The sequence below is a fragment of the Calypte anna genome, chromosome 3 (genome assembly GCF_003957555.1).
Source record: "Calypte anna isolate BGI_N300 chromosome 3, bCalAnn1_v1.p, whole genome shotgun sequence".
NCBI classification, from domain to species: Eukaryota; Metazoa; Chordata; class Aves; order Apodiformes; family Trochilidae; genus Calypte; species Calypte anna.
The window spans coordinates 17987875-18002515 of record NC_044246.1 but is presented as its reverse complement, the minus strand read 5'-3'; the positions used below and the strand labels follow the sequence as shown (position 1 = coordinate 18002515).

The window sequence follows — 14641 nt, the reverse complement described above, 5'->3', positions numbered from 1 at the left end:
AACATTTGGGATAATGAAAAAATCCATCCAGTTTGTCTATGCTTAGCATATCTGTGAGGTCTCTAGACATTTTTGTAAAACCATGCTTCCTTTCAATCACTTTTTTCATGCATAGATTTGAAGACAAATATTTTACTCTTCACTGGTATGACCTGATTTCATTGAGCTGAACAGCCTGGCAAACAGAATGTGTATGTCACATGAAACACTTTTTAAATCTGGTCTCATTGTTGCTGTTGAAAATGAGAATTCTGTCAAGTATCTTATGTGTCATCATGTGTGTAAACTGATGATATGAAAATGAAAAATCTTTACATGAAAACGTAGGAAGATCAATATTTTTCTGTTGAATTCTTTGAAAAATTTTTATAGTTAAGAAATTTCTCAGCCTCATTTTTAAGAAAGGAACTTCCAGAGCTCCATCTTAATAAATACTATAAAACTCTGAGTCCAGAACTGATTGAAATTTGACAGACTTTTTTTTCATGGACAGTAATTTAATAAATAGAGTTTTTTAAATAATCTGATGCTTTGCTTAAATAATAAGAAAAAAAAATCTAAATTCTCCTTTAAATTTCAGTTTTGTAGTTGTCCAATAAAGTTATTGCTTCCAGGACCATCAGACAGAGCAAGAGACTGAGGCAAACCCTGAGGTCTGCTCATTTTCATTGGTGATTAATGCTGAGAAACCTTCAGAAGCATTTAGCAGATCTACACAGTTGCTGCTTGGAGCAGCACTAGGAAGTGGTCAAATACTTTACTGGCAGGCATCTCATAACAGCTGGAGCTGAGAAAGATGATCCATTCATGTTGATTTCAAGGACTGGGATGCCCAACTATCTTTTGAACTTTTGAAGATACAGCCCTAAAATACTTAAGCAGGAAGATGAGTAAGTGCTGCAGGAAGATAGGGGTATTCAAAACAAAGTACTTCTCAGTAGTACAGGAACACCCAAACTATTTGGCTACTATTCTGACTTATCTTTCAAGTTTTGGATATGTCATTTGCTTAGGTTCTTTTTAAAAGGCCACACTTCCTGTTAGAGCAGGAGTTGGGCTGATTACTGTAAGGTGGAGAAGCAGTTTGCTAAATATGTATTCTTGACCACAGAATGTTCTACATGGCATTAAAGGATGATGAATGTCCCTTCACAAACTGATACAGACTAGCACAAGCTGTTTTGCTGATGGTTGGTTAAAACAAATGCTTTTTTCACATGTGTCCATAGAAATCAAAGAGCTGGAAAACAACATTAGGAAAGCATTATCGTTTGACAATCGGGGAGAGGAACACAGAGCAACAGCTACAACGTCAACAGACAACCAGCTTAACAAATCTGGGGAGAATGGTGAAAACGGGGAGGTCAAACAGGCCCAGACCAAGAGAATAGGCCTTGAAGAGTTCAATTTCATCAAAGTATTAGGGAAAGGCAGCTTTGGCAAGGTGGGTAATTTGGGTTTTTTTTGTTTGTTTCCTTGGTGTATCGGCTTTATTTTATTTCACTGCTTTGAAATAGTCATAGTGACATTCAGAAAGTGCTTCCACCCTGGGGGTTTCCTTTTACCTATTGATTAAAAGCAGCTTTTACCTCACAGATGAGAAATATTTGCCTGATGATCAGCTGATGTTTTTTGTGGTTTAGCTCAATTTGTTAACTAGGGCAAAGCCATTTGAAACAAAATGTCAATGTTACAGTATTTAAGGATATTGGTAATGAAGGCATACATGTATGTATGACAGTTACATACATACTGTTAAAAAGATAATTAGCTGTGGTCAAGCAGGAAAAATCAGCTCAGAAATAATGCTGTGAAGTCCTGAGTTCATTCCCTTTCTAGATAATACCCAGTTCAAGTTTACTTATTTCACAGAAATACAGTTTGTGTGCTTGTTTTTCCTAATTGTATGTGTTCAGTGCTGAGCAGAACTGAAGCATTTCCACTCAGATACAAGAGGTTTAGACAGCTGCCCAAAAAACATGTATATGGCAGAGGTATAACTCACCAATACCTTCCAACAGTAGCAAATTGATGAGGGTGAAAGGGGCTTTGCTCTATTTACAGGGCTTAGAGATTTTCTCTTCAAAGTGCTATGCACCATGGCATCAAAGAGGAGGACTGAAATGTGAATCTGTTTCACAAGTACACTCTTCCTTCCTTGATATACAGGAACTGCAGATGCAGGGGAACAGGGCTGAAGCAGTTCTTTTGTCTCCCTGTTTTCTAATTCTTTCTCTGAAGATGACCCTGGCTCCAAGCCAGAACTGACCTTAAACAGAGTATAGGAATTGAACCTTAAACAATAGTAGTAGTTAAAATCAACAACTTAAAAGCAGCTGGAATGGTATGTGGGATTGTATACTAAGTTCATCATATACATATCTCACTACCAAATTAGGAGATAAAAGTGGGGAAAAAAATTCTGTTCTATGTAAGTTTCCTTTGTTGGCTCTTGAGATCTCTAATAAGCACTCATTAAGATATTTGAATGAAGGGATAAAACCTTTTTTGTCTTCTGCATTCTTCACTAACAAACAAAATAGATACCATTTCAAATTTAAAGAGTACCAAATGTTGATTTTTTTTCTAAAACTGCATTACTCTTATAAATATACAACTCAATTCAGGCAACTCTGTAACTACCTGTATTTCCAGTGCAAACTCATATGCAACCCTGCATTTATGGTATCTGTCATTGATGTGTTAACAGAATTTCTGTTTGTTTTAGGTAATGTTAGCTGAGCTAAAAGGAAAAGATGAAGTATATGCAGTGAAAGTCTTGAAGAAAGATGTCATACTTCAAGATGATGATGTAGACTGTACAATGACAGAAAAGAGAATTCTGGCATTAGCACGGAAACATCCATACCTAACACAACTTTACTGCTGCTTCCAGACGAAGGTAAGTTACGTGAGTCTTTTACCAGTTTGTGCCCAAGGAACAGTATTCACTATTTCCATAAAAAAAAATACAGCAGCATAAAAGGTACAGCAGTGTTTCAGAACTATATCTGACAAGTTTTTGGCATTTCAGTAGTATTGATATGTGACAATTTTGGGGGATTTCAGTAGTATTGAACAGTACTGGCTGCTGTTAAATAGAATAAATACTATTACATTGTATATACCAGGAGATGGCAGTAAGTGAGTTTAAAAAATATTGAAAGAACCTCACATGCATGAACTACAAAAAACTTCCGAGGTGTCATTTTCTGTGTATCTTCTGCACATGAATTAGGTATAAATGCTTTTAACATCCAGTATTCAGAGTAAAAATTCTAAAATAATCTTAGGATATGGCAGAATACTAATCTTTTCAGTTTTCTTACACTACATAGTATACAAAATGTTCAAAAAAGAAAGGAAAAAGATATACGGCTTATTCAATAAGTGCCTATAGTGCTAACACCACCTATGTGCTTGAGAAGCAGGTAGAAGGAAAGGCAGAGAGAGCTGATAGTGAAAGCCTGTTCCTGTGATATTGTTAATTTCTCATACAGAATTCCTCTTCATAGCACATGCTTTGGATTTACTGCTTAAATATAAGAGAACATTTGGATAGCAGGTGATTCTGTAGGATTTCTGAATCCAGTCACTATAAATTCTTGAAAACAGTTGTGTTCATAGTTGGTTTCATTCTTTAGTTCCTTTTAATTTTTTAGCTGTGATTGCTGTTGTGTCACTCATCTGAGCCGACAATTTTTACTGTATTGTCCAGAAAGCTTAATGGACAAAAAAAAAACAAAACCAAAAGTGAATGTGTCTTGCAGGTACAATCCTAATCATATATAATTGTATTTACAGAAGGATCTTTTATTTTTTAAGTGCCTGATAAATGTTTACTATTTCAAAGCACTAAGGTTTGAACTTTTGCCTGTTAAACTAAATATTCTGCTCATTTAAACTCATTGACCTGCAGGAAATAGGTTTAGCAGTTAGTATATATGTCTATGTAGAGGGGTTTTTCTTTCAGTAAGACACTATATTTCAATATTTGAGTCAATCTAATGGAAAACTTTGGCAGATTAAATTAATGATTACATTAGCATATTGAACAAAATTAAGTTTCTAACGGTGTGTGTGAGTGTATGTGTAAGTACCCATATATTCACATATTGTAATCAAAACCGAGCATGGCACAAATGAGAAACTGCAATCATTATGTGTGTAGAATTAAAGAAAAGCAGTGACTAAAAGACCTTTCAGCAAAGTTATCAGGAAGATAAATAGGGCAGTGAGAAAGTCATAGCAAAATGGCTAGCAGGGTCAAGATTAATTCTGTGTTCAAATACGCAAATAACAAATGTTTATTATGTTTATGCAGTTATTAACATGGTGGAAACACATTAGTATTTTACATACTTTGAAGATGCCACAAAAACATGGCCCAAGGAGGTGTATATACAGGTTATGTGCATGGAGGGTGTTTCATGCATTCAGACTTTCAAGGGAGGTGGTTGTTCTCCACTACTCTACTCTCACGGGACACCACCAGCAGTATTGTGTCTGGTTCTGGAGCCCCCAACATAAGAAGTCCATGGACCCTTTGGAGCAAGGCCAGAGGAGGGCCACAAAGATGATCGAGGGGCTGGAGCACCATTCCTGTGCAGACAGGCTGAAAGAGTTGGGGTTGTTCAGCCTGGAGAAGAGAAGGCTCCGGGGACACCTTATAGCCACCTTCCAGTATCTGAAGGGAGGTGCTCCATGAAAGCTATGAAGCATCTTCTTTCAAGGGGATGTAGTGATAGGATGGGGGGGAATGGCTTTAAAGTGAAAGAGGGTAGTTTTATGTTAGGTACTAGGAAGAAATTCTTTAGTGTGAATGTGATGAGACACTGGCACAAGTTGCCCAGAGGTGTAGTGGGACTCTTCTCTACTAACCAAAACTACAGCAAGTGATACCAAATCAAATTAAAAGCCCACTGTTGAAAAACTGAATGAGTTTATTTGAGCACGGCCTATGTAAGATTTGCAAAGAAGAATACATCTGCTAAAGCTGTAAATTATTCATGAATAACAACAAATGAAAACATACTAAGGAAATTAGTCACTGAATGTTCGGGTTCAGTGGGGACAAAAAAAAGTAGAAAAACTTGATTGCACAAACGTGGTCTGTGGTTAAAATAGCCTCACTGACACAGAAGATATTGTACATCAGAGATTAAATGTGTTTAACAGAAGGGTAGTTAGTTAAACTGCAATTGGATGCTGTGCCATGGCTGCTGTACATTGCAAAACTGGTCTCCTAAAATGATCATAACAGAATTAAATTTTACATTTCAAGTACAGCATAATTGCTGTATACACCCTGACTTAATGGTAAGATTAACTCAGTATTCATTGTCAAAGCACTCAGAGGCTGACTTTATGTAATGAGATTTCTTACTTTTTTCCTCTTCCACAAAAATGCCAACCTGTGTGTTTGACTTCATATAGTGCAGTGTTTTCCTTCAGCAAAAAGGTGAAAACATGGCATAAAGTAGCCTAGCATACTTTTTACTGTAAGTATCCTCAGTATTATTTTTTTTAACAAGGAGCAGATTTTTCATTAGTGTAATTTACTAAATAGTACTATTATTATCAAAACAAATAAGAGGTCATATTTTAAAATTTTCTTAGCATTCAGAAATCATGGTAAATAATGACCAGTAACAGCACACATTATATGTGTTGTTAGCCCTGCATATCTGAATTTGCTTTTTGCAGTCCCATCTATTTTCTGTATTTTGTAGGAATTTACTTGATACTGGTGTTTTCATGATCCTACTTACTCCAAAAGCTAACTTTGATCACCAGTTTGTTTTAAAGCTCCAAAAGAAGCCTCACCAAAAATCACTGTTTAATATTAATATTATACATATACATATATATATATATTCAAATATTGTACTTTAAGGATTGTTTTGTATGAGGGGGTGACCCCGGAAATCAAGTGAGCTGGGTTGTGTTCCAAAGGTTGGGAATGCAGGAGTATGCAAAGCTGATATGTGGTGTTCTGTTTGCAATAGTTTGAGGTATGAACTCATCAACCCAGTCCTATGCATTAAAAAGGAACTCAGCTGATGCGTTTATTATATGGAAGGAACTCAGATATTTTCATGTAGCATATCTTACAAAACCATAATGCAGTTGGGTAGTACTTTTCAGCACTTCTTTTTTATGGCAGTGTTTCCCTTCTGGTTTTGCCAGAACATGGTCAATGCATCTATCAATGTGTTCATATGTTTGAGTTCTGTTTCTGTCTCACCTGTCATCTCGGATATAAATGAAGAATACTGCATTCTGGTTTTGGCACTCCAGTAGCAAAACTTCTCCAAGGTCTAGCATACAGGGTGTAGCATTTTTGTAGTAACTGACCTTTTCATCATCTTTGATTTATTCAGGAGTTCATCTTGTCCTCTATTGAGAAAATGTTGGGTTTTTCAGGACTACTACTGTTAAAATTTTCCCCCCTCTTCCTCCTGTCTTCTCTTTCTCTTCTATATGTTGGTTCCTTGTGTTTTCTGTAAGGGCTATCTTACAGGACAGTGATGCTGGTGCTGCTCAGTTCTCATCTCCAGTGCCTTCTTTAACCTCATATCATGCTTTAGAGATCAACTATGGAACTATATCAACATTAGGTTTACTGATAGTGCTTCAGTCAGGTGGCTGACAAAGACAGTTTAAGTATTTCTAGAGTAATTTTCTCTGAGTACATTCTTGTATTTATGCTACTTCGTTCAAAGCTGGAAGTTTCAGGACTGAAAATTCAGGTCTTTTTAAATGGAAAGTTAAGATTCTACAAAGTAAAGATATAACTAGCTTTACCTTATTTCTTCAACACCCTTATCAGCCCTCTTCATAGTACTTAAAATATTCTAGACCTCTGCCTTTTGAGATGCATGCACATGTATATGTGCACCGTATAATTCAGAAATAATTATTCCAAGAAATACTTTAGAAATAAAATGTTTATTTTTAAATTAAGACAGTGAGAGCTTAATTACAATAATTCATTTTAAATTTAGAACACTAGATCACTACTGCTTGTAACACACAGCATTTGTTTTTTTTTAATCCACCTTCATGAAATTACATAAATTTGAAACTAGTGCTCTCCTCTTTTCAGAGTACTATATTCAACTAAGTCACATTGTACACAGATATACTAGAGAGTAGTGTTAGTGAGAGCAATGCTTCTGTTGAGTGGTAGAATTCCATAACTTGTAGAGGACCCTTAGTCAGCATTATAGCTATTTTTATTAGAGAAAACAAGTAACTAAATTAAGAATGGAGAAAGTCAGTTACTACAGATAAGTAGTTAGACTAATTCCACTCATAAAAAACATTTTTTCCTTACCACTGTCTCTGATAAAAGCAGCGTATCTATTTGTAGCATAGCTTCTGAGCTGACCTGCAAAGCAATTCCCTACTTTCCTCTGGTGTTGTGAGGTGGAGATTAACCACATGACAGTGCTGAAATTAAGGACATCTGGGCATAGGCTGTAATGTCCCTCTTTATGACTTTGTGGGTCCCTTAACTGTTCTGTTCTACCTAGTGGCTTACTCCTGGTTTATCCTAGATTGTGAATACTGTTGTTCAGGCACTGTTGCTTCCTTTGTGTTTGCCCTATGTCTGGCATGCTCTGAGTAACACTGGTGTTTATAAGGCTAAGATTTAGAAGATTTTCTTTCCATTTCAGGTGTCATGGTGTTCCTTTGTGATATTGGCAAATATTTGAAATTCTGCATCATACCACTCTGTAAAAACCAAAAGTAATCAGTCCTCCTACTCATGGCTTGTATTTAAGTATTTCCAAGGAGGTTTTGGAAGTCCAGTAGTATGATATTATTATAGTGTGTGGAAAAGCAGAACATTGCAGAAGGTGTAAAATGAGTTCTGTTTTTATATTGACTTGTTCTATTTGTGTAAAAAACAATTAAAACAGCAAAAGGAAAGAGAATCATATGGTTATGATATCTTTAAATGATGTTTGTTAAGTTAAGATGACTTACTATAGTATATGACCAAACCCATCTTCGGTACTGTAAAAGCAAGTCTTATTTCTCTTATGTGTATTTTTATGAAAAGGTCAATGTCTTTTGCAATAATAGCTCAGGAGTGTCATTTCTGATACAGAGTGCAAATTAACCTAACTGAGTGGCCACTGGTACATTTATTTGGGACTAATCAGAGTTTGTAATCCATTTCATCTGGTATTCTTGCACTTCTGTTGCTAAGCAGCTAAAGCCATTATGCAGATATTGCTATATGGGTGTAATCAGTTTAGCACAAGTTTGCATTGCCTTTTATTACTGATTAGTGTCAAATTAGAACTTCTAGGGCTCGATTCTGGTCATTATTATGCTTGCTTCAGTGGATTTGTACATGTGTGAGACAAAAGACTAAATTAGCCCCAGTGCTAAAATATTTTAATACAATTTAAATATACAATTGACCAAGGTTACTTAATAAGTGTTACTATGGTGAAAAGATGTATTAAAATGGTAGGTAACCGTAGAGCAATGTCTTTTATACAGTTTCTATTATGGTTCATCATATACATTTACATATTTATAGTCAAGCTTAATTTTAGTATTTTATTTATCTTTATTACTATATATTCATATATACAGAATATGTGCAGTAGTAGATATTTTAAAATTCATGGTTGGTTCCTAGAGGCAGTCAGTATCATAAGAAATTAAAATGAACCGTTCTTGTCTCATCCTTCAGAATATTTCATGAAGCACTAGAAGTTAGAATGGCATCTGGTGTGTCGTAATACTGTACAGTCAGTAAGTTATAAATAGATAAAATTTTGGCAGAATTAGGTTTTTCAGAAATTTGTGTACTATGTATGTTAAATTTAGATTTCCCGTTGACTGCTAGGCAGTATGAATGCATTGACCACGGCCATTGTATTGTCTAAAAGTAGACACTGTGATCAAGAATAGTTGGAAGGGTGAAGCTGATGATTAAATACTGGAATTATTGTTTCCCACACACACAGGCCCCTGTTTCCAGCATGATGACCCGGTTTTGGGAAACTTGCTATTATGCTGCCCAGTTATTGCTAGCTGCTCTTGAAGGATTATTAAAGCCTGGTTAGCTCACTGAAGAGTCATTGTTCACGTTGGTCCTTTTAGTGTTAAACTGCAAGTCAGGCTGTCAGTGCAGCCAGGCTCATCCAGGGCCCGGAGGAGACATTACTCCTCCAGCATCAATCAGAAGAATCTAAATGCTTTTCTTTCAGTCAGGAAAGACTTTTATTTTGTGATGTAGCACCCAAACTGAACAGGACTCATTCACACCCTCTCAAAGCTAGGGCTTGTTTCTAGTTTGCATGTATAAAAGTGAGTGCTGCAGCTGCAGCTCCATGGATTGCTTTGCTGTAACTGAGGCCTTGAAAACCCCAGGAATAGTCCTGAGTCAGCATCTGCAGCCAGAATTCACTGCGACTGCTATCATGGAATAGGTGAGGGCAAGTTGGAGTTTCTACTGATTTTATTTACCTAGGTCCTCATGACAGCATATTAGGGGTTTTAGAGTTAACTATGCCAGTACTTTACAATGTTAGAAACGTCTTAGTGTAGCCAAGTGTAAAATTCAACTTCAAGATTTTAATCCTGATATGACCAGGTGCAGACAGGAGGTTTTCAGGATAACAGGTGGAGCTACAGCTCTTTTAGGTACTGTTGTCTTATCTCTTGGACAGAGTAGCTGGAACTACATATTGCACACCTTTCCTTGTGGGGAAAAAAGTGTTTCTCCAATTGAGGCATCTTTGAGAGGAGGATTTTTCAGAGTTATCTACCAGATGCTTTGCCAATAACCTTCCTGGCAAGTTTGTTTGTCTTGTGCACTGTACTTCAGCAGAGATCAGAGAAGTGAGGAATACTGTCCTCCAAACAGAGCACAGGGGGTAGCAGATTTTAAATGCAACTGAAGTAGACCCATCACATACTGGGTCCACAAAATCTCTGTATAAGCTTTGCACTATGGCTGTGTTAATGTCATGCTGGTTAGTTTCTCATCTGGCATTCTTAATTTTCTTAACTTCTGTGGGAAGGCAGTACTGTTCCTCATCCAGGAGGACAACTGAGCAATGCCATTTTAAATGAAAACCTAGAGGTTAAGGCTTAGTTGTGACTTTTAGTTCAGTTTCATCTTGGGAGAGTTGGGAGAGGGGATTGGGAAAAGTTAAGGGTAATCCACTTCATGGCAGCAGCCCTTGGAAAAAATGTACCTGATGGGATCATAGCAGGATCTGTTACCCATCAGCCATGTCCCATGACCCTCCTTTTGTGCTGTAAATAATCACTATTCACAATTTGCCTCTAACAAGTTCAATATAAAAAATGAATTAATAAAAAAAAAAAAACGAACACCAACCTATTTTTAAAATTAGTGGAAATGTAATGCTTCCATGGCTTGCTATCAGGATACCTCATTTATACTAGTTAGCTGGTTTAAAGACTACTTAAAGAAAGCCTGTTTTACCCCAGTCATTGAGGAAGAAAAGTTAATACTGTGTTTGTTAGGTGTTGCTCTTACAAGTAAACAGTTAATGCACCCCAATGGAAGAGGCAGGAAAAAGGAAACTGCATATAAAATTTTATTCTTCTGCAGCTTCTTTTCTATATACAGGAAACTATTATCTTTGGAATTCATTGGGGCAATTTAATGCAACTTCTTTTTATTATTTTTTGGTAACAACAGTAAGCTTAGTGAAGAATAATTTTACACAAGAGACTTACCATGGGAAAGAAGTGGAATTTACAAAACTTTTGGGTTTGCATCTTTAACAACATTTTCATTGTTATTTTTAGCATTTAAAGAGAATAATTTGAGTTTTGGCACAACATGTCACCATGTGTGAGGTGGGCCACACTTGTGAGTTAGGGTATAACTTAAATTCCACTTTATCTCTTCTCAAAACCATGCCATCAGATTATTTTTACACTGCTAATGGGTGTGTGAGAAGATTTAAGGGAATCCTTCCACTTTAAGACATAAAATCTTATTTGTGGGTGAGTACTTGTAGCAGAAACACACACACTTGATGCCAGTGGGACTGATTCCTGCCTAATTACTGTGAGCTAAGAGTATTGATGCCCAGCCTCTAGTCCCATGGCTGTGTGTGGGGAAGCATAGAGAGACCTTCTTTGTGTTCCCACATAAGGTGAGCCCAAGGCCATTCTGTAAGCTGAGAAATTCATTCAGTGCATTGTTTATCTCCTCAAAAAAAGATGACAAGGAAGGTGATCCTTAATGTCAGCTTTGCAGTTAAGAGAAGTGATTCTCTGAAGGAGAGGGTATGTTGTTTATGGGCCTCTATTTCAGGGATGAAATGCTGTATAAAAATTGTATACAACTTCCATTAACAGTAAGAAACACTTAACACAGACCTATAAAACATGTATACGTAAACTGTATCTCATCACTAATACTTTCTGTTCTCTTTTGGTAAACTGATCCATCATTAAAAAGAACTAAGGAAACCTGAATAATAAAGACTCCTTCCCAACCCTGTCTGTACTTATAAATACAGTAGTTCATAGGAATAGAAAGAGTGTTTAGCAACTGGGAGATCGTGACAGTGAACAATAGGTTTTAGACTCTGCTATTTTATCTTACAGCAAGTGGCTGTGAACTACTGTTAAAACACTTTTTTCTTCACTTTTCCACTTTCCATGTTTAAAAATGTGCATAGTCACCTTTACATAAGAGTGAAAGGAGGGAAGAGGCTGTTTTAGTTTATGTTCGTTTTGCAGTAAGTAGGTTATGAGTATTGCTGAATCATGAATTATTTATATTGTGATCTCAGAATACATTCCACTAACATGTCTATTATACTATAAAACAGTGTTTTTAATTACTTCCCAAAGGGAAATCCTCTGCTCAGTTTGCTCACAGGCTTTCTCTTCCTACAGAGTGTAGCATAAATGTTTTAGTTTTCCCACATTGGGTTTACTAATCCATCTTTTCCTGCATCACAGAGAGTATTTAGTAACTAAGTTTCTTTCCCATGCCCAGTGAGTCTCTACATGTAAGGTTAGATTTGTTGCAATGAGACCACTAGGTCCTCTAAGGATTAGTGGCATTTTGTCAGAATAGTATGACTCTTAAAAATAATAATCATCCAATGATGCTACTTTAAATAATTTAAATAAGAGAAGTAGCTATGCTGGGAAAAATCTTTCTTCTTTTAAGGTTTGTACATTGTAAGGGAACTGCATGTTCATGGAAAGCACTCTGAAGGTTAATTTAGAAACATAACTATATGAATTGTGTATGGAATGATACCAGCAAGTTATAAGTCTGCATATTTTCATAGACTGATTTTTAAGATGTGACTTAGAGAGGCCACCCCATCTTACTTTTAATACATGCAATAAAAGCCCAGTTACAATTCTTCCTTTAAGAGCCTCTATACCTTGCCAAGTACACAAGAAGGAAAGGAAGGAAGAAGGAGAACTGTCCTTTTGGTGCATAACTTTCCATTCAGTCAATAGAAGGATAAAAGACATTAATTTTGTAAGCTTCCATAAACAAGTTTTTCCAAGAAGCTTTGCAGTATCACACAAGTAAATTCAAATACTTTAATTGATAAGTGGTGTCTTGAAAGTCTGTGGTGTTACTTGTTTTCTCTTTTCTGTCTTCAGAAATGCAGTGTTAAAATAGTCATGCAAAATTCTGCCCCTTAAAACTGCTTCCTGAGTTGCCAAAAAGACTATGCCCTGAAGATAAGACACCGTTTTCCTCAGTGCTGCTTTACTCATTTTAGAGGATTTGGATGGTTTTAAATGATGGCAGAATTTTGGCCAGTGTTTCCTGTTGTCTGACTAATTTGTATTTGTGAATTGCCAGGGTTCTCAGCTGTGTGAAGCCTCTGCTTTGCCAAAAATTAATTGTGTTCTGGAAACAGAAAAGCATGGAAAATAAAGTAGATACAATTAATGCTTTAAAAGGTCATTATTGCATTTATAGAACTACAGAAATCCAGATAGTTAGGAGAGGTGTATGAATGATGACTTTCAATAGGTATTGAAAAAGCCTGGCTCAGTTAGCTCATATTTATTGTAATGGGAAAAAATAAAGTGTGTGGTGCTTACACACATCAATGGATACAGAGCTTCATCTTCAGGAAGGATCATGAAAACATGCTGAAAAGAGAATGTTAAACGTAGGTTAAGGATTTTACATATATTTGTCAGTTTTCATTAACTCTGTGTGGTTATATAATTTTTCTCTTGAAACATGGATTTTTAGCCCCTCGCTAGATTCCTTTCATACTCTTTGGGAAAGCTAATTTGTATAAAGGGCCAAAGAAAAGGCAAAACCAGGCTCTGATCTCATGAAGGACAGCATAAGACATGCTAATGTAAGAAAAGCCAATGTCTCATTGGGCCCAGTATCCTGTCCCTAGCAGTGCCAAAGCAGATGCCCAGGAAAATGATAGGTATAGGGTAAAGTGTGTCATGAGATTTTTCCATAATACTATCCCAGTATCAAGAGATTGATGACTTGGGCAGTTCCTGAGTCAAAGACAGTGGTTTTGCATGTCATAAGTGGCATCTTTGCACATAGCATTGTTTGAGGGAAGTGTTAGAAGTGAGAAACTGTTTAGAAATGTTAAAGCTGGAGGATGTTGTGTTTTGTTCACCAGCCTGGAGTGGAAAAGTTCTCTTAAAACCATGTCTGCAAACAAACAAACCTATAGTGGAGTATAGATATTTACACCATTTGTTTTTAATGCTATGTCTTGAAAGTATTCTCTACACCATGAAAAACCTCCAAACTGATATAGCAGCACTATTTCTTCATCATCTTCTACAGCAGTGAAATAATGTATCTGATTACCTAGACACACCAACAGAACATAACGAAGTTTCTCAAATAGAAAAAAGCAGAATTCCCCACAGGTGTTTTGTATGTGTTTCCATTAATGTATTGTTATGCATTCATTAACTATAAAAAACATATTACATGCTTCAACATAGATAAATAGCACATAGATTTGCTAGAACACTTCTCAAGTAAGATTTTCCAACACTAAGAGCTAAGGTACTGAAAGCCAGAGGTAGGTGTTACAGTATCTTGTGCTTCCCCATCATCAGTGAACCACAGCTGGCAGTGTCATGCCAGAGCTGAAAGGGCATCATGCATAATGCATTAGACTTAATTAAGAAGCATACTGAATAGTATGCTGAATACTGATGCCATCCTCTTTCAGATTTTTGGTTCAGATTGTTGAATTTTTGGAATAGGTGGAATAGAAATGAAGTTACATTTATTTTAAGCTTAATTCAGCCACACATTTAACTGAGCAGATCAGAAATGAGAATAACTGTATTAGATAAGTTGATGAGTATTATCCATTCAGTTATGGAGCCATGCAGTTGGAAAAGAAGTTCTTAAAGAGAAGTTAAGTAGCTTCTTTGGACATCCATAAAATCTCGCATCTTGGTTTTTTTAGAGAATCATTTTAGAGTAAAAATGAACTAAAGTTTAAGCACGAAAAGGGATGTTTTCAGAGGTTCAGAATTCAGCATAACCCTGTCATGTATTTAACTCGTGGATGGTCCTCCTTGGTTGCATGCAGATGTGAGGAACTTGGTGATCATATGGCTGGGGTGTCATTCATACAGGCTTGTG

The 14641-nt window shown here is 36.3% G+C and overlaps 1 protein-coding gene across 1 annotated transcript in view; it reads left to right on the top strand.

Moving 5' to 3' along the window:
* Positions 1-14641, top strand: part of PRKCE (protein kinase C epsilon) — a 286377-nt gene that overhangs the window by 188580 nt on the left and 83156 nt on the right. The window contains exons 9-10 of the mRNA XM_008496530.2: positions 1230-1444; positions 2729-2902. Coding sequence (XP_008494752.1) covers positions 1230-1444; positions 2729-2902 — 389 coding nt within the window. The remainder of the gene's footprint in view (positions 1-1229; positions 1445-2728; positions 2903-14641) is intronic.